The following is a 20,627-nucleotide window of genomic DNA, read 5'->3' as shown; positions in this document are numbered from 1 at the left end:
CAAATCCAAAAACACTTTTTTGTACTCGGTTTTCGTTGCACCCCTGAGAATTCTATTTTATGATATAAAGAAAGAAATACAACCTCATCTTCTGGCTCTAGACCAGTGTCCACTGAAGGAATGTTGAACCTTGTGTTTCTCTTTACAGTCGGCCATTTCCTTATGTTCAAAGCTGTTTTTGACACAGCGTGGTTTCAGCACTACACTTACTTTATCATGTGCAACCCAACCAAGTGAAAACAAGATGGCATGAATGCGAACACCTCCATGGATCAAGTCCTCCTATGGAGGCTGAACAACAGGTGTCTTTGTGCATATGAGGCTGCGGCAGGCTGCAGAGAGCAGCCGCTGCTTTGGGTTTCACTCTTTGAAAGTGATACGGCCGAGCTGCTTTTCTCAGGCCCGGCCTCAAATCTGCTGTTGACGGACAGACCACCCAACTCTGAGCTCCTATTGGCGCGCGGCGCAGCACAGGCCGCCTCCTGTCATGCTCCTCTGGGAAGGAAATGGATGGAGTATACTGTCAGGGTCGCTCTCACAAGAAATGAATGGGCAGATTTAGCAAACAAGAGCATCAGAGTGGAGGCAGCGGCTGGCATACGCGTAACACTTAAACACTCTTGATATAAGCCCCGTGGTGCTGGAGAAAAAGAAAAAACAAAAAAAAATCCCACTGCGCCATAGTGCCAAACTTGGAACGTTTTTTTTTATAAAGACCTCCGTGCTTCTCTTTTCACCTGATTATGCAACTTTATGTGACTTTTATGTCCCGTGTTCACAATGCAGATTCCCCCCGGTGCCGTAGCGGAGGATGCCATTGGCGTTGGTCATTGGGCCGAGCGAGGTTCGCCTCGCTGCTTCCCGCCGCACTGAAAGCGTGTGTTCTGACCCAGACAAAAAGATTCACACCCCTGTGCTCCTTTCCAGAAGGAGTCCTCGCCCTAAAGTATGCAAAAACAAGTCGTGAGGTAAAAAAAATGGACACTAACCAGACTTCATGTCATTCTCATGTGACACGTATGAACTACTTTCATAAAAGCGCTGCTAATATTCATTTAGCTGAGGAAAGGTGCCCACTGGACCTTTTTCATGGCCATGCCCGTATCCTCCGATGCTACCAAAGTAGCACAGCTCACTGGGTTTAAATATTGCTTGGTCCCTTTTGGACCGAGCAATGCTGGGTTAGCTCTTTCACCCAATTGGAGTTGCTTTCCACTCAGCAGTTGTAAGCGTGTACAATTTCTGTTTGGCTGGTGAATTAGGGGTGGTGGTATGCAAGTCTAAATTCTAAACATATGTTACCTCCTTGTTGGATGAGATGTAAGATGCAGATAATTTCTTTCATGGCTTACAGGGGGAGCCCCTCCCCAATTAAGACGAGGCCCTCTGTGTAAGTCCAATCAATAAAATGGGAACGGGCTCAAATTGCTCGGGCAACAAACAACACAATGTGAGCAACAAGCTCTCACTAATGCGCTTCATTGCCGTTGATGCTTACAAATACGTTGAAGATGTAGCACCTCTCTGAAGTCATTCCACATAAATCCAAACACATATTTGGAGTGAAATTAGGCCCAAGATTAATTTTTCTCTCCACATTTTTGTCAAAACGCTTACTTCATGCTCCACTTTTCTCATTACTCAAACACATCTGGCTGACAGGTGCCCCGTCCGTTACACGCTGACTAATTTCATTCCAGCAAAGAGGAGCAAATGGAGCCGAGGAGAACGTCCTCTATCTTGTATCTGCCATGACATCAGGGCCGGGAGAGCTCCGCCCACGTCGCTTAGTTTTGCCGCGCACGTCGCTGTCAGTTCACTTTCAAAACGCTGATTAGTCCATTTCCAAAGGCCTAATCTCTGTAAACAATCTCGGTTTTCATTATCTTTTAAACTGATTAGCCCTATGAATATAAGTTTCCAGTGCTGGACGGAGAAAGACGTCTGCCACATTGATGCCAGCTGTGCTGCTGCTGCTGCTGCGTGACCTTACATGTGAAATGAAGCTGTGATACAAACATGGAAGATGAAGGTGTGCGTGTGTATGTTTGGGAGAGTGTGTGTGTATGTGTGTGTGTGTGTTCGCGAGTGTGTGTGTTGAGATGAGGTGGGTGTGCACGTGACTGAGGAATGCAAGAAAATATGACACACAATGAACAGAAAAGCAAATCACAAGGTTGGGTTCACAATATATATATATATATATACACACACACACACACACACACACACACACACACACACACACACACACACACACCATAAGATTGGGGTCGAGGTTGGGCAGATTGAAGATGGAGATGGAGGAGATGTAAGACGGGTTGGTATCTTGAAGTTCAAGTGAAGTTGTCGTACGTAACTTTACTTGATAATGTTGGTGGTGGCTGATTTTGTACACAGGGATGGAGATTGAAAATGCGTCAGATAGGGCAAAACTGTGCCAAACGTATCATGCGTGTAACTTGCTGTGGTAATCCCAGACAGGAAAGTTGGTTCTTCCTCCCAATAGCTGGAGAGATCTGCTGCAAATTAAAGTACAAGCCATCCGCGTGTCCTTGGCGCCGCTCGCAATTAAAGTATTGTTTTTTTTTTTACTTCTTTCCCTTCTTACTGGACAAAGTGAGTTAACATTGGCCATCTGTTTGCAAACACGTCCAATATGTTTTTGGCCCTCGGTCTGTTCCATCAGGACGTGATGAACACGCTGCACCTGTTTCGGCCTCTGCTCTGCTTTCTGCCAGTGAAGAGATTGTCTCAACCAACTATTTGCCAAAGTTAAAGACGTTGAAGACTTTACGTGGATTTCTTTTAAATTTTTTGATAAAATTCCTCAACAATGAACCCACATGTTTCATCAGTGGTTTCGTGTACCCTCATTACCAAAATACTCTTTGAGTTAATGAAAAGGTCTCTTGGAGAGAACCGCTTCCTGTCTGTGAGCATAGGAAAGACATGCCTTGTGTTAATCCTATTTGCTAAACAAACTAAGCATTCACGTGTGCAGGTCTACATAGTCATGCCAAAGTGTGCATCACCCTTGACAGAAAATGACCTCCATAATGTGGCAGGTCTGACTGTGATTAGCAGAGGCATCAGACGAACCAACAGCTTTGATTGCACAAACGGAGACAGGACTCATCACACGTGAAGACGGAATCTTAAAAACAAACAAAAGGCTGAACTTCCCTCTTTAATTAAGAAATCACTTTCCATTTGTCTTAGCATAACCTCGCATGAGGCAATGTGAAGTGTCGGCTGAGAAAACATTAGCGCCCTCTACTGACTTGACTCCAATTTCTTCCACTTAAAAATGATGTTTCTTCTCATTGACACTCCTTGGAACTGCTTCTGTACTCTGAGACAGTGGTTCTCAAACTGACGTTCCTGGACCCCCGAGAGTCACCAAGTCATCAGTTGCAATAAATAGATCTAGATTTTCTTTGTCTTTCCATACCAGTACCTACATACGTATGGTATGGGGACTAGACTAGACTTGACTAAACTGGACTGGAATACGATACGATACGATACGATACGATACGTTACGATACGATACCGTACGGTACGATACCATACATGTTTGATGGTATAATGTCTCTACAATCTGAAACAATGTAAAATTGCAAAATGATTGAGATGATAAAATCCTGATGATCACGTTTTGGACCCCCAAAAAATGATTTCTCCAAGAGAAGGTTAATTATAGAAAAGGTGCATCTTGTGTTCTTCCTGTTCTTGCGCCACCATTTAGGAACCGTGCCGCCTTGCAAAGGGGTACCAAAAAATGGCTATTTCGGTTCCATCTCAAGGATTTTAGCAACCCGCTCGATGGAAACATGACTTAAAGGCAGCACACTACGTCTGGCGTCAGCTCATACAATGAGTGAGAAAGCAGAAGTGTCCACATCTCCAGCGGACAGACAAAAAAGTGCAGCAGGTAAGACTATCAGCGACGCAGTCGTGTTTTCTAAGAGGGAAAAATAACTAAAAATAAATCGTGGGCTAAAAATTTGCGTCAGCAGAAAGATATTCTGGGATCCAGACCGCCTGGCCTTTTTCACCCCCCCGCCCCACCCCCCCTTACAAGTGAACCTGAATTCAGCTGTCTTGTCAGCTAAACAAATTAGTGGCTTTGATTGATCAAAGTTTATACGTGAGCGGGTATTTGATTTCAAACGGCGAGGGGAGAGCGGGGCCATGCAAATACGAGCGGCAGGAGAGGGAGAGAGCGAGCAGGAAAAGAGAGCGAGCAGCTGGATTGCCATGTAAATAGCTGTGCAGATAGGTAGGCCCGGGCTGCGTGCCAAGGCCTTTACAAAGGCCGCCTAACATCTGTTTGAGGCTGGATCCTTGCGCTGAACATAATAGTCTCGCTCCAAGGGCCCGTTCCCTCATCAGACAGGATCATGATCACGCATACGCACTCTCCAAACTAACCCCTCATGTCACACCGCTCGAGGTTAAAGCAAAGAAACACACGTGGGGACGCTATTGCTGTTCTCACAAGAAGTGTCAATCATCCATACGGTCCAATGGCAAGCCAATTAGAAAGGTCTTTTGGAAAACCAGCTGAAGAGCTGTAATTACATTTTGCATCGTTGGAATTTTCATCCAAGATGATCTGTAACATCATTGAGACTAGTCTAAACAACAGATAGAATTATCTGTAATTCAGTTTTGTCTAGTCAAAACTGAATTGAAGATATCAGCAATGTCGTTTTACTTGGGACAAATGACGTCACGCACTCCATACGGGTTTCCTACCACACTCATACAGTTCAGTTGCAGACATCCGCTTGTTAATTATGAATAGCAAACACGAATTATCTGTAACTTCAGTATGAGATACAGTTGTCGTCATACATGTTATTTTGTTTTGACCAGTCATGCATCTAGTTACAGATATCTAAAACGTAACACATCTAATTTAAAGAAAATCTGAATCACAAATAATTTAAAATACTAAAATATTGTAAAGTGTACACATTCTTCTGTTTACAGTAAGTAAATTCATTTTTTCCCAAACTAATAATTGTAACTTATCTCCCAAAATACACCAATAATCGTGTCCAAAGATGCACATTATAAAATGAGCCTACAGCTGTAGCATTAGAAAACCGGATTACAGTCGATAACAATCATTTTTAACAAAAGCTAGACTGCGCTGAAATTCTTTGTTTTCGCTCTTCTTCTTTCAAATTTACACCATCTTATACTACATACATGTCCTGGAATTACACTCTATTCTACAGTTTACTGAAGCTAGACTACAAATAGTTATTAACAATCCAAAAAAAAGAAACAACACAAAATTGCAGGAGTGTGAATTTGGGACCCACGATGAAGGGGGGTTTACTGTATGTCAAACTGGAGTTAGTGATATCTTCAACTTAATAGAAACTTGGGCGATGGAGGTGTCGTCATGAGTGCATGAAAGCAAAGCAAACTAATGAATTAACACAATCTTTACATTGGGTGGGCGGGCCATGAAATGTTAAACCATTACCTATATTCGCATGCATCTCTCTTTCCCCCCTTCCCTCACAATCCAGCCACCCACCCGAACTTCTACACCCCCCGCCCCAACGCACACGGCGCCCTTGAACAAGGCCGAGGGACCACCTGCATGAAAGTGGAGACCCTCTCTGTTATGTCTCTGCTTGGGAATGAAATAACATGGAATCCAGCTCTGCAAATAACTCACAGCGAAGATCATTTTCCACATGCTGCTTGACAAAAGATAAAATAAGAACAGATGATAGCAGCCCTTCTCTCTGGGAGCGTGTGCCTCTTCTCTGCAACTTGACTTGTGCTGTTTTTGTTGACCAGGACATGCTGGGCTTTGACCCCCCCGGCACACTCCCGTGTTCACCGCCCACATCAAATCCCGCCATCTTTTGGTGCCCTCGCATGTCTGGGCTTAAGAGTGGCTCCCAAGAACCCGATCCCAGATCAGATGTGATCACACAAGTGGTGTATCATAGGGAGCAGGAGGCCATCTTCTTTAACCAGTTTGAGTGTTTGAGGGCTCTGTATTTTCATGAATCTGTCTAGTTATCTGTTGATCCATCCATCCATTGCTTGTCTGATCCATGCGTGACTGGTCAGTCAATCTTAGGGTGCATACAGTATAGAGAAACAATTATTCACACTCACAATCGCAACATCACAGACTGGGCACTAAACCCACACGAAGCAAGTGCCACTGGGACCAAACACAATAACTTCTGTTTTTGTTTTGTTGAAGTTCAAGATGTTTAGTGTCCTTCTGGCTTTTATTTCCACCAGACAGAACAAAAGTGGCCTTGAAGAGAAACAATCTTTTTTCTTAGCAGGACATAGACTTGACTGTCATCGGCAGAGTAGTGAAAGGAAATACCATGCTTACTAAAGATGGAGCCCAAGGGCAGCAAATACAATGCAAATAGCAACGGCCCCAATATTGAACCCTGCGGAACACCATACGGCATCGGGGCTGTTGTCTGTTGCAAATCGAACATTGTTGCAGGTTTTCTACAAACCACTATTATTTATCTTCTTTTTTTTTTGTATTTTTTGCAAAAAAAAAAAAAAAACGGGCAGTGATCCTAAGCCGAGGCTGTTTACAACCTAAGGAGCATGGAGAGTTACACTTGACGTAACACGGAAAAAAATAACTATCATCAGCTATTTACAAAAAAAAATGCATCAAGCTATTACATAACCAAGCATTCCTTTTTGTTTTGTTTTATTAGTCCAACTAATGAGATGCACGGTGGTATTTACAGAGCACTGGAGCAGCTTTTGGAATACCGACCCGTTTCCTTCGACTTTGTGCTCTCCAACGCACTGCACACACTTCAAAGACATACTGTATCTCAAGAACATCAAGAACATGAACAAGCAGCTTTCCCAAAATGTCAAAACAGTCCTCCAGCAAGGCGCCATAATTGAATCCAACATGTATCTATATGTAAAACATATCCACTTTATTTGGCTAAGCAGACCTTTGCTAACCTCGCCGAAGAGGACACGTATGAATTTTTTCTAATCCAAACAAATAGGTGAGGCACTTGTTAGCCTCCAATCCGCCGAGTGTATTTTCTATTGGGACTGTGTGTGTGCGTGTGCGTGTGTGCTCCCGGGAGAGCGACTTCAAAGCTGCAGACGTACACTTGAGGTCATTATCTTCATTTCTATATCCTCGGCAGGTTCGCAGCATATGGGAACATTTTAAGTCAGTGTGTTAGTGTGTGCTCATGTGTATGTGTTTGTGTGAGTGTGTCTGCAACCATAAATCTGCCTTGTCAACTATAAAATACAGCTGACCAGCAACAGATGGAGCTCTAATAGCTACCAAAAAAGAGGGAATCAAAAGGTACCACCTCGGATTTTTTCACGACAGTTTGATTTAATTTGACCTTTAAAGTTTCCAAAAAGTGGGCCTGAGCATCGAAATCCAACAATTTCCTCAACACCAAAGCCTAGAAATTATTTTGTTGTTGTTTATACTTTCAATTGTCATTTGTTAAAAACATCATAAAAATATTTACGTATATATGTTAATAATATTGAAGACCATATAGCTAGCTCAACTCTTATACAAACGGCTTATCTCAAATAAGATCACCAGACATTCATCGTCTGCTAGACACACAACAGAAAGAATTACACACATGGTATATTTAAATACAAGACGTAATTAATATTACAAACGCCACAAGCTCAATTCCAACGGAAAACCCATTGATGGGCTAAGTATTAGTATTAATATATATATATATATATATATATATATATATATATATATATATATATATATATATATATATATATATATATATTTGGGAAATGGAGGCCTGCTGTATCTTAAATCCCCAGAACGACTTTTTTTAGGTTGCCTCTAAACACTCAATAGTTGTTTTTTATTTTTTATTTTAAACCAAATCACCAGCAGGGAAATATTCTATTAAGAATAAACAGTTGTTTATATGTAAACTCATATATATATATATATATATATATTTTTTTGCCTCCATTAAATAGGAAGCTCATTCCTACGTTCTACTAGACATTAGCCTCTCTCTCTGTCCCTCCTCCTCTCTTCTCTTTCATATCCTTGCCCCAACGGAGACAAAACTTCTTTTCAGGCTCCTGTGTAGCGAGCGCCCCGATGTCCGCTCGCACAAAGCCGCACTTGACCTGACTCCTCGCCAACCCCTTGGCCAATTCATCGAGCAGAGGCCCTCGGGCATCCGTCACCCTCGCCACCTTTCATAGCCTCCATGGTGCTGAAAGCCACTGTCCCCTCGCCAACTTCAATGAAGGCCCAACACGCCCGCAAGATTTATAGTCACTATAAGTATCTGCTAAGCAGGCCTGCATGCTTTGGAGGGTGTCAAGTCATACCGTCTCAGCGGGATATCCAAACGTTTCCACAGAAGGCCGCATACAGAAAATGGAAGGGAGAGGGGGTTCTACTTCAACTTGTGTTGATAAAACTAGATCAAAATCAATTCAATTTGCTCTCAAAGCCTAGGCCAGATCTAGACTCCAGCATGTTTTTTTGCCACCCAAAAAGAGCATCTAATTAAATTGATATTTTTCGATTCATTCTGGCAGAAAAAACAGTCAAGAAAATCCCCAAATCCTTTCTATAAACAATAGTTGTCACTATTTTCCGATTCAAAATCTCTTTTATTGTTAAAAAATATGGGGGCAATTTCACATTCATAATAACAGGTGGAGCGTGTACATTTATAGGATTTTCATAGCTATATTGCTGCTAAGTTCAAAATAAACTTTAAAAATGCTTTGTTGCACGATAGGTTGAGTGCTTGTTTACATTTCATATGCATGTTATATTTTTTCTATTGCCCAAATTTCGAATTGTTGAGGCCTGTTTGTGTGACTTTGTATCACCTGAATTCAATTCAATAAAAAATGGGTCTGCAAATGAAAATCAATCCTCTTCTTTATATTAAAGGTATCAAAATTTGCTAAAATCATGGATCAGAAAAACAAAAAAATAAAATGTGCGATTAACTAAAGTTAATACAAAAAATGCGTTTTTCCTTTTTGTCTTTTTCAACTTGTGTCTTTGAACTTGTTTTTTTTTTTTTTAATTGATTTTTTTTTGTCAGATTGACAGATTTGTCAGCGTTCAATATTGCGATTAAATATTGAATATATATATATATTTATCTGGGTGCCAATGAACTATGTTGAAGTTAGGTGAAGCTTCGTTTAGTCAGCCTTTAGTCCTGTCCAATAGGAAACGAGTGTTTTGCTGCCATCTTATGGCAGTCGTAAACCTCTTCAGGAAGACGTCGAGTCCGACGATTTGACCTGTTTGTGGAGCTGATCATTTGAATCAGGTGTGTTGTTGTAGGGCTGCATCTAAAACATGCTGGATAGGTACCCTTGCGGATGGGATTTGGTGACCCCTGACCTAAAGCAACCGTGAGAGCCCAGACCTAAATCCAGTTTAAAATGACTGATCCCTATGCACTGAACAGACAACTTGTATGTCATGCTGCTGCTTGTGTTGATGAGGGGCCAACGAGGGGGGGGGGCTTTCCATAAAGACAGCTCGAGGGTGGTCTATCATACGTAACATGTCTCCGACTTGAATTGTGCTATTGATGTCTTCATGCAGCTCACAGCAGCCATCCCGCTGTCACTGATATCTCAAGAACAGTGATCTAGTTAAAATACTCCTGCTGTTTGTTTTCACTTGACACAAGCGAAGTCTTTGCAAAACAGCTGTGTTTTCTTTTTTTTCCCTTTTTTTTCAGGTCATGCTTCGACATGTCAGGGCTTGTTACCCCGCTGTGTACAGAAAGAGGTACAAAGTCCAGATTTATCTTTTATCCCCTTTTTCTTCATGCTCTCTTGACATCCAATAAAAATGTGGGCTGCAGTTAAAAAAAAAAAAAATCGGAACAATTGCACAAATATTTGGGATTTTATGGAGTCTTTTCCTCTCCATCATTATTATGAAAACGTTACAAGACTTCAATCAATCATCAGCAAGATGAATGTGCAAATCATGTCCACATGGCCATATCTAGATCAAATTTGGTGAAACTTGCAAATTTCTGACACTGTCAGCTTTTTTCTTTTTCTTTTTTTTAATGGAAGTAGTTCATCAAGCTATGTTAAGCTCTTTCAACTGTCCCCTGCCATTCAATAGTTCTCAGTTTCATCACATGTTGCTAGCACTCATCGTCATGCACGTGTAATGTATTTCAAAAGGGATCTCTGAAAGCACTTGACAAGCCCTTTAACGTCACTTAGTAGCTGTGGCGGTTTCACACCAGTCACCACACTTAAGAAGCTTTCCCCTCCCTTTCTCAAAGCCAGTAGTAGGGCCTACAAGTGGTTAAAGCTGCTGCCTTGTTGCACCACATTTTGCAGACGTAGTGCAAGCGGGGCGAGGAAGCACCTGCTTCCAAAGAGGAGGAGGAGGAGGAGGAGAAGGAGGAGGAGGAGAAGGAGGAGGAGAGACGGCTCTCATGAGAAGCTCCGCTTGTTTGGCACTGACACTTGCGCGCAAGCGTGGATTGCACAGCGAATATGCTCAAGCGTGAGCTCCCCAAAAAAATTCGCGGATGGATCGTTGCGTGGTAAAATTTCAAGGATCTCTCACGACTTGTCATTGAGGAAAGACGATTTCATGTAGACGACTGAATTGCAGACAAGTTGGATTGGAGGAATCCGCGCTCCGAGTGAGGTGCGCGCAACAAGAAGATGCCAGCCAGGCGTGGCCAATGTGAGGAGAATAAGTGGGGAGGATGTATATAATAGAGTCTTTTCCTTCTCATTAGCGTACATATCAAAACGGATGACGAGAGGACTTCGTTCAGCCTGTATGGCTCGGACATTTTCACCACTTTAAATGCCTTCGCTTAGTTTAAACCTGACGGCCGTGCACACCATGGCCGAGGTGGGGACTTTGTTCGGAGCTCTGGACTTGGATTTACAAAGTTTGCCTGCCTTTGGGAACGCGCCCCTGCAGCCGGAGTCTCCGCTGGGCTTGAACGAGCGCCTGGGCCAGATCGAAGGGGGCCTTCAGCGGGGGTCGCCCACCGACTTTGGACATCTCAAAGGCATCCTGAGGCGGCGGCAGCTCTACTGCAGGTCCGGCTTCCAGCTGGAGATATTCCCTAATGGGACGGTGCACGGGACCAGGCAGGACCACAGCAGGTTTGGTACGTATTCATTCATCGCGATTTACTGAAACACAGATAGAAAGATAGACAGATAGATAGATGATAGACGAGACAGACAGACAGACAGACAGACGGACGGACAGATAGACAGATAGATAGATAGATAGATAGATAGATAGATAGATAGATAGATAGATAGATAGATAGATATAGACGAGACAGACAGACAGACAGACAGACAGACAGACAGACGGACGGACAGACAGACAGATCACATAAAGACAACTACAGAGTATTTTTACGTTGTTACATTCTACTGCTGTTCAAATGAAATTCAAATGTGTTGTGTACAAGTATCAATGAATGATTTGAATATATTTGGAAAAAAAATGACCAACAATGTACCACCATCTTGCTTCCACATGCAAGTGCAGGCTGCACATTGTTTGCAGGTGAGGCAACACAACCAATTAAATAAATCTCCAGCAGTGTCACTCTTGAGCTCTTTACATCCCCAGTGAATATCCGGCCGTGCGTCACAGTCACCTTTTCTCCGAAACCGAATTCCCTTTGGGCGGCAGCCGCAGGTGTCTCCTCTCTTCGTGCCGCGAGGGTGCGAACGTGTAGCATGCAGGATGCAGGTGCGGGCTAAAGCAGAACTTCTGGTTGGCTTCCAGTGGAGAGGTCCAAAAAAACAGGACGGTTCGCATAAAAAGGATGGGTGGTCCTCGTCTTTGTCTCTGGCACGACTTAAGTTACAGATGCAAAGCCTTTTGTCAGACATGGCTCTGATTAAAAAGACACACTGTCAGTGTTTGGCACCCCGTGAGCTCGGGGGAAGATGGGGCCCAGGTGGCCGCACGCTGGCCTCTGCCAGCTGGATCCTCTCGGACTGCGAACTTCTGCATCCCAGCATCCAGGCTTTTAATTTGACTGCTTGGTTCCCACCCTTTGAAGTTCACGTACGCTTGCGCTGGAACTTCCTGTGAGTCAGCATCGGAGGCACAAAAGGCTCAGCTTCCTCATAAAAGTCACTGCTAGTTAGGTGTGCAAAACGCTGGGGCACCAAACCGCTCGCTCACCAGCCTTCATGCCAAACATCTCTTGTGTTACATTACAAGCGGTTGTAAACGCCACATAGAAAACATTCCAAAAAAATCTGTACACTAGTCTTGGCTGTACAGCAAGTGCAACTTCATAAAATGCCTCCAATATAACTTGAGACTTGCCTTATATTGTTAATTCAATTGGAGGCTCTTTGCAACGGAATTGTCCAAACATACAGAGGAATAACTTAAGTCCATTTTTATTTCTATCATGTATGACATTTGCATAGACCAGTAGGACAACATTGCATTAGTGAGACAAAACTGTGCACTAGTTTGCGTGCTACTTATACTATTAGTAACATAGTTGTACTAATAGCACAAAGTCAAACTAGTGCTCAATTTTGTCTCACTAGTAAAGGCCAAGTGAAGACTTGTTGGTTGGTCAATTGCACTATGCCAAATATTCTCTGATAGGATGAACAATGACGCCATTTAGGACTATGATATTTAGTATATGACAAAAAAAAAATCACTCCAGACTATATTTGAGAATATCTAATGTTGGGAGGCTGAATTTTCCTTTTGGATTTGGACCATTTTAAATTAGGAAAGGTTTATAAACGATTAATCGATTATCAGAAATATTGATTGATTGGTTGATTGATTGATCATTGTACGTCTATAAATGTGTTGCGTTGTGTTACGTTACATTATGTTGGTGTGTCCACTTGTTGCTAGGCAGAACTGAATTGGTCCATAGGGGGGAAAAAATGCCTTTCATGTCACCAAGTAGATGGCACACTGGGGCAGGAAAAGGAAATTACACACAAGCGTGTTCCTGGCTTTGCAGGCAGCCATAGTGAGACCAGTAGAGAAAGTGGCAAGAAAAAAAAAAACCAAAAAAAAAACCCCACGATTGTGTAAGTGCACAGACGTCTTTGTGTGGGTGTGTACAGTGGAGCGCTTCCTGACCAGCGTGCACGTTTGATCCCAAGGTATCCTGGAGTTCATCAGTCTGGCAGTCGGTCTGGTCAGCATCAGGGGCGTGGACGCCGGACTCTACCTCGGCATGAACGAGAAAGGAGAGCTCTATGGGTCGGTGAGTCAAAAACCCTCCACGATTCTTTGCACTCCTTGCCTGGGAACTCAGAATGATATACAATGCTTTGAAACAACACAAGTTAAGTATGAGTGATCATTTGATATTGTATCCAAGAAAAAAATGTGTTTACTTCAATAATGAGGCATCGTCTCTGCTTCTGCCTGCTATAGTCTTTTGCCCTGGTGTTGGCAAGTGAGAATAAGCAAGTTAGATATTCCACCATAGTTGCAGCATAGCTCCTTAGGTCACCTCGATTCCTTTGAATGTTTGAATGATTGCTAGCGCACGTAATCATCCAGGTCTCAGTGCGTTGTCAAGGCTCGTGGGCTGATAGCAAACTGCAGCAAGACGAAACAATTATGACTAACACGCTCCCCTTAGAACTCCGCCTCTATAAATGAACCCTCGACCGCAGGTCATCTAGACAAAAAGCATCTCATAAGGTTGCGTTGGACTCAAGTCATTCAGAAATATTGTTAAAGTCTCTTCAAAGTGAGTCCAGACTTTCTGAGATGTCCTGTTGGTGAACTTGATGGCCTTTAGCGTTAAACATGGAAGCAGCCAGTTTGCTTGGTTCTCAAGAATTTCCCCCTCTTTGTCATGCATACACAATGTTTTTATCTCAAGAGAGGGGAAGGAGATGAAGACAAAGAGGGGCTAAAGTATGCGAGGGCTGTGTATCAGGTGTCCCAAGGCATTACCTGGGGCCTCTCTGGCCCATCACACCCCCACCCTCCAAACTCTAGCCCAGAGCGTTCGAAACAGAGGCCACCTTTCTACCTTTAAACTCGCCCATTGTGTTGAAACGGCAGATATTGTTACTGCATGCGTATGTATCAAGAGTCTGGTATCCTGGGGGCTTTGACCCCCAGGGGCTGAGGGGCATGTGATGGCGGATGGTGGGAGGCAGCGATTAGCGATTGGGGGGGGGGGGGAGATGACGACGAGACCCGGTGTACACCTGACCGACATAACCCAAGTCAAAATAGCGGCTGTCCCTCTCATTGTCAAATGCGAGTAGTAACTAATTACCGCAAGTTCTAAGAGTTGACAGCTGAGCTGATTTGAATTCTATTATTAACCAAAACAGCAGCACCTGTCACTGTCAGTGAGCCGGTCAAAGTCTCTCAGTCAGCTAAATGCTACTATTTAAGACTTTGTTGGTGAATTGTCCGATATTTAGACATTCATCCCTGAATCCTCTCTGCCTCTGTCAGCCATCTCATGTTTGTTTATTCCTTCGGATGGTCGCTTCCAACCATGAGTTTTGCTTGGCTGTTGGAGATTCTCCTACCAAGTGTGAGCTCCCTGTTCTACTCTTACTGTGAGAATTTGCAAATGTCAAACTGCAAATATGCTTTGGGAGATGGTACATATTGAAAGCGGGATATTTTTTTTTTTCCCATGTTGCCAATGATCAAAGGAGGCCGGGGTCAAAGGTTAAAGGGTTCTTCCGCCGCAACGAAGTCAGCAGACCTTGACGAGTACGTCTAATAGGACGGTCCGGTCATGTGTGTTTACACACAACAGTTCTTCCAGCCTGACAAAGCATCAGCTTAAAGCCCTGCTTTTTTTTTTTGCAACGAGGGCTTCCTTCTTGGGGGGATCCTCCCTCTGTGCGGTCTGCTTACAGAGCAGAACCAGAAGCAGGCGTTGCATAAATGACTGGTCTTTGGCAGGCGAGGAGCTCGTACCCTTGTGTCTTCCTATTGCTCTCACACGCTCAGCCAGCCAGCTCGCTCTCACCTGCTGAACCGGCAGCCATCGCTCACGCTGCGCTGTCAGGACAGCTTTTAGAGACGCTGGCTGTGTGTGTGTGCGTGTGTGTGAAGCGTTCATGTTGCATTACAGAGAGGGGAAAGATCCCCCAGCACGACAAGAGGTCAGCGGGTCCGCAGAGCGACTCTGGAATGTTAAGTGAAAAGTCATTCCTAATGACTCACCCTCATCATAATGAGCACCTGCTTAAATGAGTTTCTACGGGTTCGGTTTGATGACACGCACGCTATATTGCGGAAAGCGATGGCGAACCGCCTCGTTGGACACATGATTAAACATTGGTTCAAGCTCCATTTTGAAATGTCAAGTTCAGTTGGATGTGCAGCTCCTGAGCAGCTGTAAGACATCGAGATGACTTTTTGGCAATCACAGGCTGTGGATTTTTGAATACTATCACGATATGCGTCTATATAGCAATAGATGAGACAAATAGTGTTACAGTACTTTTACGTGTGTTTACAGTAAACATCCCGTTTTGAGTCATAACTATATCATGACAAAGACATACAACATATTCAGATGCTGATCACGACAAACATGTTGCTAGTCATAGTTAGCTTCCTTCAAAGTCAATCAGCAAACGGTATTGTTGGCCAGTTAGTTACCAATTTAAAATATTTTTGGTTAAACAAACATGTTGCATTGTCCTGGGCCAACACTACCGATTCTAAAGGCCCTGGGCAGATTAGGTTGACATGGCTGAAATCTGATTAGCCTAAAAAGCTAACGTAGTATTTGTACATATACTGGAAAGACTGGCGCCAAGAGAATGGCTACAGCGGTGTCGTTTTGTCTTTCATTCAAAGTCAGCTAGGATAGGCTGCACCAGAAAAATCACTGGATGACAAACCCAGAAGATGGCCACCTAAAACACTCTTCAATTGTCTGTTTCAAATATAAATCACTGACACCTACAGGACTTAAATGGAAGAGCAACGATCACGAAGGCTCGTCTCTTGTCGGTCGCGGAGTGAGTCGCAACTTAACAACGGATAGAAATGATGTTTGTTTTGGCCACGTGCCCAATATGACTTCCATCGGACCATCCGTGTTCTGCATCGCTTGTTCTCATTCGTTTCGCGGCTGAGTAGGAACCCGTTCCAGCTGACTTTGGGACTGTGGCGGGAAGTAGCCCTGACTGCTTGCAACCCAACACAGGGCCCCAAAACGACTTATATGAGCAAATCTTAAACCCATACACATACTGTACACAGACAAATGCTATTCAAATTCTGTGTCCCAGTTCAGCAGCTGCGTCATTCAGTGGCTGCATTTAAAGGCCGCTGAAGTCATAAATCCACGCAAAGGTTGTCCCATTTCATGTTGAAATATAACCGCAAGATGCAGTTTTCTTTTTTTTTTTTAAGGAGACATTGTGACTGTGATTCACGGCCTTCCCTAGCAAAACAGAGCTGTAAGCGCAGACAGTATTAACCTATTAAATGACCAACTGTGCCTTAGTTTAGCTTGAACTTTGAAAGATTCTGAATTATTGGCCTTTACTTGGCTGTATGATGTGGAAAATGAGTCCAGGGCATTGCCTTTGTAAACTCAAACTGGTTGAAATTACTAACCCAGCACCGAGCCCAAAAAAAGTTCCAATTAATTTTTCAAGATAGAAGCCATATCACTACAGATTTGTTTTTGTCATGTGTCGCGAGCAAAAATCACCAGCACGAGGGAATTTCACAAGTAGCAGATAGTGAAGGAAAAAAAGAAGAGGCTAAGTGCTTGTGTCAAGTTGTTATCGCCATTCCTGTTTGCTAGAACAAAAAATAAAACTTAAAATTACACTTGTGTATTTAACATAACACAGTCCGATGAAAGGCCGCTATCTTAATGCTAACGTGCGATGGGAAAAAAAACATAGGCGAGCTAATTAAACTAGCTAGCGTCAGAATGTATTAAAACGTTTTGTAAAAAATATATGAACTCAAACATTCAGATATATTCTTTATCCTCTTGTAAAAACAATTGATGTTACTGAATCGTGATTTTTAACAGCAATCATCTTATACTGCCCTCTGGTGGCTAAGGTCCACACCCCGAAAGGAGCTGCATAATGAATAAACAAAATAATGATCTGTGTGCCCTGCGATTGGTTGGCAACCAGTTCAGGGTGTCCCCGGCCTACTGCCCGATGACGGCTGAGATAGGCTCCGGCACGCCCGCGACCCCCGTGGGGACTAAGCGGTTCAGAAAATGAATGAATGAATGAATGATGCGCTGTTAAATCCTTCCCATTATATTTGATTCGACACAATTTCCAGTCAAATTTTCAGGTCCATGTAAAGTAGGAAGAAGGAGGCTCTCTCACTCATGTCGACAGACCCTAACATGTAGTTCCCCCTCTCTTCACAGAGGAAGCTGACGGCGGAGTGCGTGTTCAGGGAGCAGTTTGAGGAGAACTGGTACAACACGTACGCGTCAACGCTATACAAGCACAACGACACGGCGCGCTTCTACTACGTGGCCTTGAACAAAGACGGCTCGCCCAGGGAGGGCAGCAGGACTAAAAAGCACCAGAAACTGACACACTTCTTACCGCGGCCTGTAGAGATTGAAAAAATCCCTCAGGCCTATCGGGACCTCTTCCAATACAGGTGACCGCAGCTTGGACGTGCGATCCCGCTTGCAAGAAGACATGACCACAAAGGGGGTTGTTTGCTACAAAACTGTTTACCCTCCTCCGAGGTCAGCGCCTCGCCTCGGCTCACTACCAAGAGCACTGATATAAACATCTATGCGTGTTCCTGCATCTGCAGCCCGGCAAACTGGCGAGAGAAAAGGCTCCAATCAGGCGCTATAACCACTTTTCCCTAGAGATCAATTAAGCACTACGTTGGCGCAGAACCAACGGACGGTTGACCTTACCACGTGATGGGAAACAAAGCACTAGAGCTAACAGAAGAGGAGATACGTTCCCACATGGACTCAGAGAGCCAAAGGACAGGAAGAAGGCTCAAGTGTACAGTACACACCCGTGACGTGTTCCGAGGGGGTCACGGTCAGAAGCGAGACGAGAATGTCCCGCGTTGGACAGAAAACGTGACGAATGCGGTCTTCATCTGAGAGCACTTACAACCCAGATGGAGGATAGCATGGACGGCCCCTTTAGCATTTATTCCGTAGCATGTTGTTTGCAAAATGTGCAGTTTTGTTCCACTGCCAAAGTTGCCAGTAAAGCCATAAGCGGCACTAAGACATTTTCATAGAGCGCCAAATTCTTTTACTAGGCGCTTGCTCGTACATACTACATTAAGATGGACATCGAGAACGTGGAATAAATGCTCAATGGCCTTTGAATGATCTGCGTGATCAATGCGGGACAGAAGAACAAGTGATTATTGTGTGATGTTCAGCGTGTCAGGAACATGATTTAAAAAAAAAAAAAAAGGCAAGCAGCTGAGGGGGACATATGGGCGCGATCCTATTTATGAGATGTACAATATATTTATTTTCGACATATAAAGTATAAATATTTATTTATTGCAAAGACTTTATTTTGTAATGAACTTGAAATTATCTGGACCTTAGATTCTACTGAAATTACGACCAATAAAGCATTTTTAGAAAATAATAATAATAAAAAAAATGTGCGCAGTTAACATAACAATAAAATTGTTCAGCTGCATGACATTTGCTAGTGAGACTATTTGTGCCTGGATCCAAATTTGATGTACCAATTAAAAACATGTAGAACGTATATGAGCTTGTGTTTTTCTTTATACATTGATAATCTCTCTCTCTCTCTCTCTCTCTCTCTCTCTCTCTCTCTGGTCCGCCATATTGGCAAGTAGTGAGCCTTGCATGGATATGAAAATCAGGATCCACTAGCATTGGCGCCATGGCACTGATGTGCTGGCCACAAAACTAGAGTCCTTGGTGTTCATCTCATTTCGTTGGCAAGAAAAAAAAAAAAATGGATTTGCCATTCAGTCTACCATAAAAAAAAAAAAAAAAACCATAAACATCAGTGATTAGTTTTTCACTACTGTCTGTTAAACTTATTCAGGATAACTTGATTCAGTGAAATGAGACTTTCAATGTCAATGGTTAATTTAAAGGCGACAAATGGATCATTTTGAAGGTATTCTGAGTCATCGTTTTTTTGTCAACTCCAAATCAAGGGGGCGGCTGGTTGCAGAGTAGCCAAGAGTTCAAAAGATGACGGAATACATTTAGTAATACATAAAATAAAGTTTTCATTGGTCGCTTAGATATGAAGTGTTTACATACACAAAAGAGGGGATGAATAGAGACATTCACAACTTATTAAAAAGTCCTTCTCTCATAGCCCTACTTCTTAAATGTGGTGTCGAAAGAACGCAAAGGGCAAGGCCATGCTTCTGGAAAAATTGATTATAGACACACTCTAAAAGACCTTAAACATGAAGTATGGCGAAGTCTTTCATCAGATTTGAAAGCGTTTACTAGCTACTTGCTAGCTGTTTGCTGTTTATTCCAATTGCATGCAGCACAACAGCTAAATGTTGATGCAGTCTGCTTTGAATTTTGGTGAGGTTTGAATAAACTCGAAAACTAAGAATTTCAAGCCTTTTTGGGAGACGGGGGTTATTTACAATCATTTTGGCAAAAGTTCAAAACGATGATATTGTACTGGATTGGCCACAAAAAGTATTTCGATATAACCGATGAGCAAATTGTGAAGGAATGTCAATCAAGCTGAGTTTTTCTTCATCTGAAAACATTCGGGCACATGGCGCAAACGCTAAACGATTGTCTTCCAGTCTGAGACGGCGGGAACATTGTGAAGAAAAAAAAATAAAATAAAAATTGCGGCAGATCTAGTTTCCCAGAAGAGAACACGTTGACTCCCAGGCCAATTTGCCCCCATAAAGCCTTCAGCAAGTAAAGTGCACAGGCAGGCTCCGCTGGCTCAACAGTACGCTCTCAGTCGGCTTCATCCACCGTACTAAATCAGATTCCTCATGCAACAGGATCCAAACTCCTAATTGGCTTTACACATCGCTGTGGATTTGGGTAGTGATCGGCTGTCGGGGTGCGGGGGGCCCCACAGACTCAACTATAGTGTCGTCTACACACAACGGACAGAAACAGCTGCCGGCTGCCCAGCCCAGCGGCGCTGATGTGCCGAGAAACCTGCAGCGCCGCTCGTCTGGGAGGACAGGATCAACATTTCAACATCTGCAATAGTTGTAATGCTCCTCCACTGGCAGATAGATAGATATCTGCCAGTGGCGAGGAGAGAGCGTGAGCCACGCCCCTCCCACTCCTGCCCCGGGGGGAGGAGAAGAGATGGAAAAGTCAAAGACGTGAAGGGGGAAAAACCCTGGCAGACGCAGAAATGAAAACAATACATGGAGAAGGGAAAGGAGATGAAAGAAAAAGAGGGATGGGAGTGGCGGACTAAAAATCACCTCAATGGCAACTAACCAAAATGAAGGCCTAGCACAGCAAAAGCTGCAAAACACACATCTATCCATTTGATTATGGGCTCAACTGTTTTGCTTAGAGTTATCAAACAGAGAGACAGAGAGAGAGACAGAGAGAGAGACAAAG

General features: G+C 43.4%; 1 protein-coding gene across 1 annotated transcript; it reads left to right on the top strand.

Annotated features, from left to right (window-relative positions):
• The first annotated feature begins 10,481 nt into the window (after window positions 1-10,481).
• Window positions 10,482-18,789, top strand: fgf16 (fibroblast growth factor 16). Its single transcript, XM_085905626.1, has 3 exons — window positions 10,482-11,192; window positions 13,198-13,301; window positions 17,445-18,789. The coding sequence occupies exons 1-3, from the start codon at window positions 10,880-10,882 to the stop codon at window positions 17,688-17,690; spliced, it is 663 nt and encodes a 220-aa protein (XP_085761752.1). The 5' UTR covers window positions 10,482-10,879; the 3' UTR covers window positions 17,691-18,789.
• Window positions 18,790-20,627: the final 1,838 nt, after the last annotated feature.

Source organism: Syngnathus leptorhynchus, chromosome 2 (assembly GCF_054491065.1).
Source record: "Syngnathus leptorhynchus isolate UIUO chromosome 2, UIUO_Slep, whole genome shotgun sequence".
Taxonomy (NCBI): Eukaryota; Metazoa; Chordata; class Actinopteri; order Syngnathiformes; family Syngnathidae; genus Syngnathus; species Syngnathus leptorhynchus.
Note: the sequence above shows the minus strand (reverse complement) of the source record. Positions and strands in the feature narration are given on the sequence as shown.

Bases quoted from the DNA above. Each gene is read 5' to 3' on its own strand.
- fgf16 (XM_085905626.1), top strand. From the start codon at position 10,880: ATGCCTTCGCTTAGTTTAAACCTGACGGCCGTGCACACCATGGCCGAG. The intron at 11,193-13,197 runs GTACGTATTCAT...TTTGATCCCAAG, and splicing joins GCAGGACCACAGCAGGTTTG to GTATCCTGGAGTTCATCAGT. The intron at 13,302-17,444 runs GTGAGTCAAAAA...CTCTCTTCACAG, and splicing joins AAGGAGAGCTCTATGGGTCG to AGGAAGCTGACGGCGGAGTG.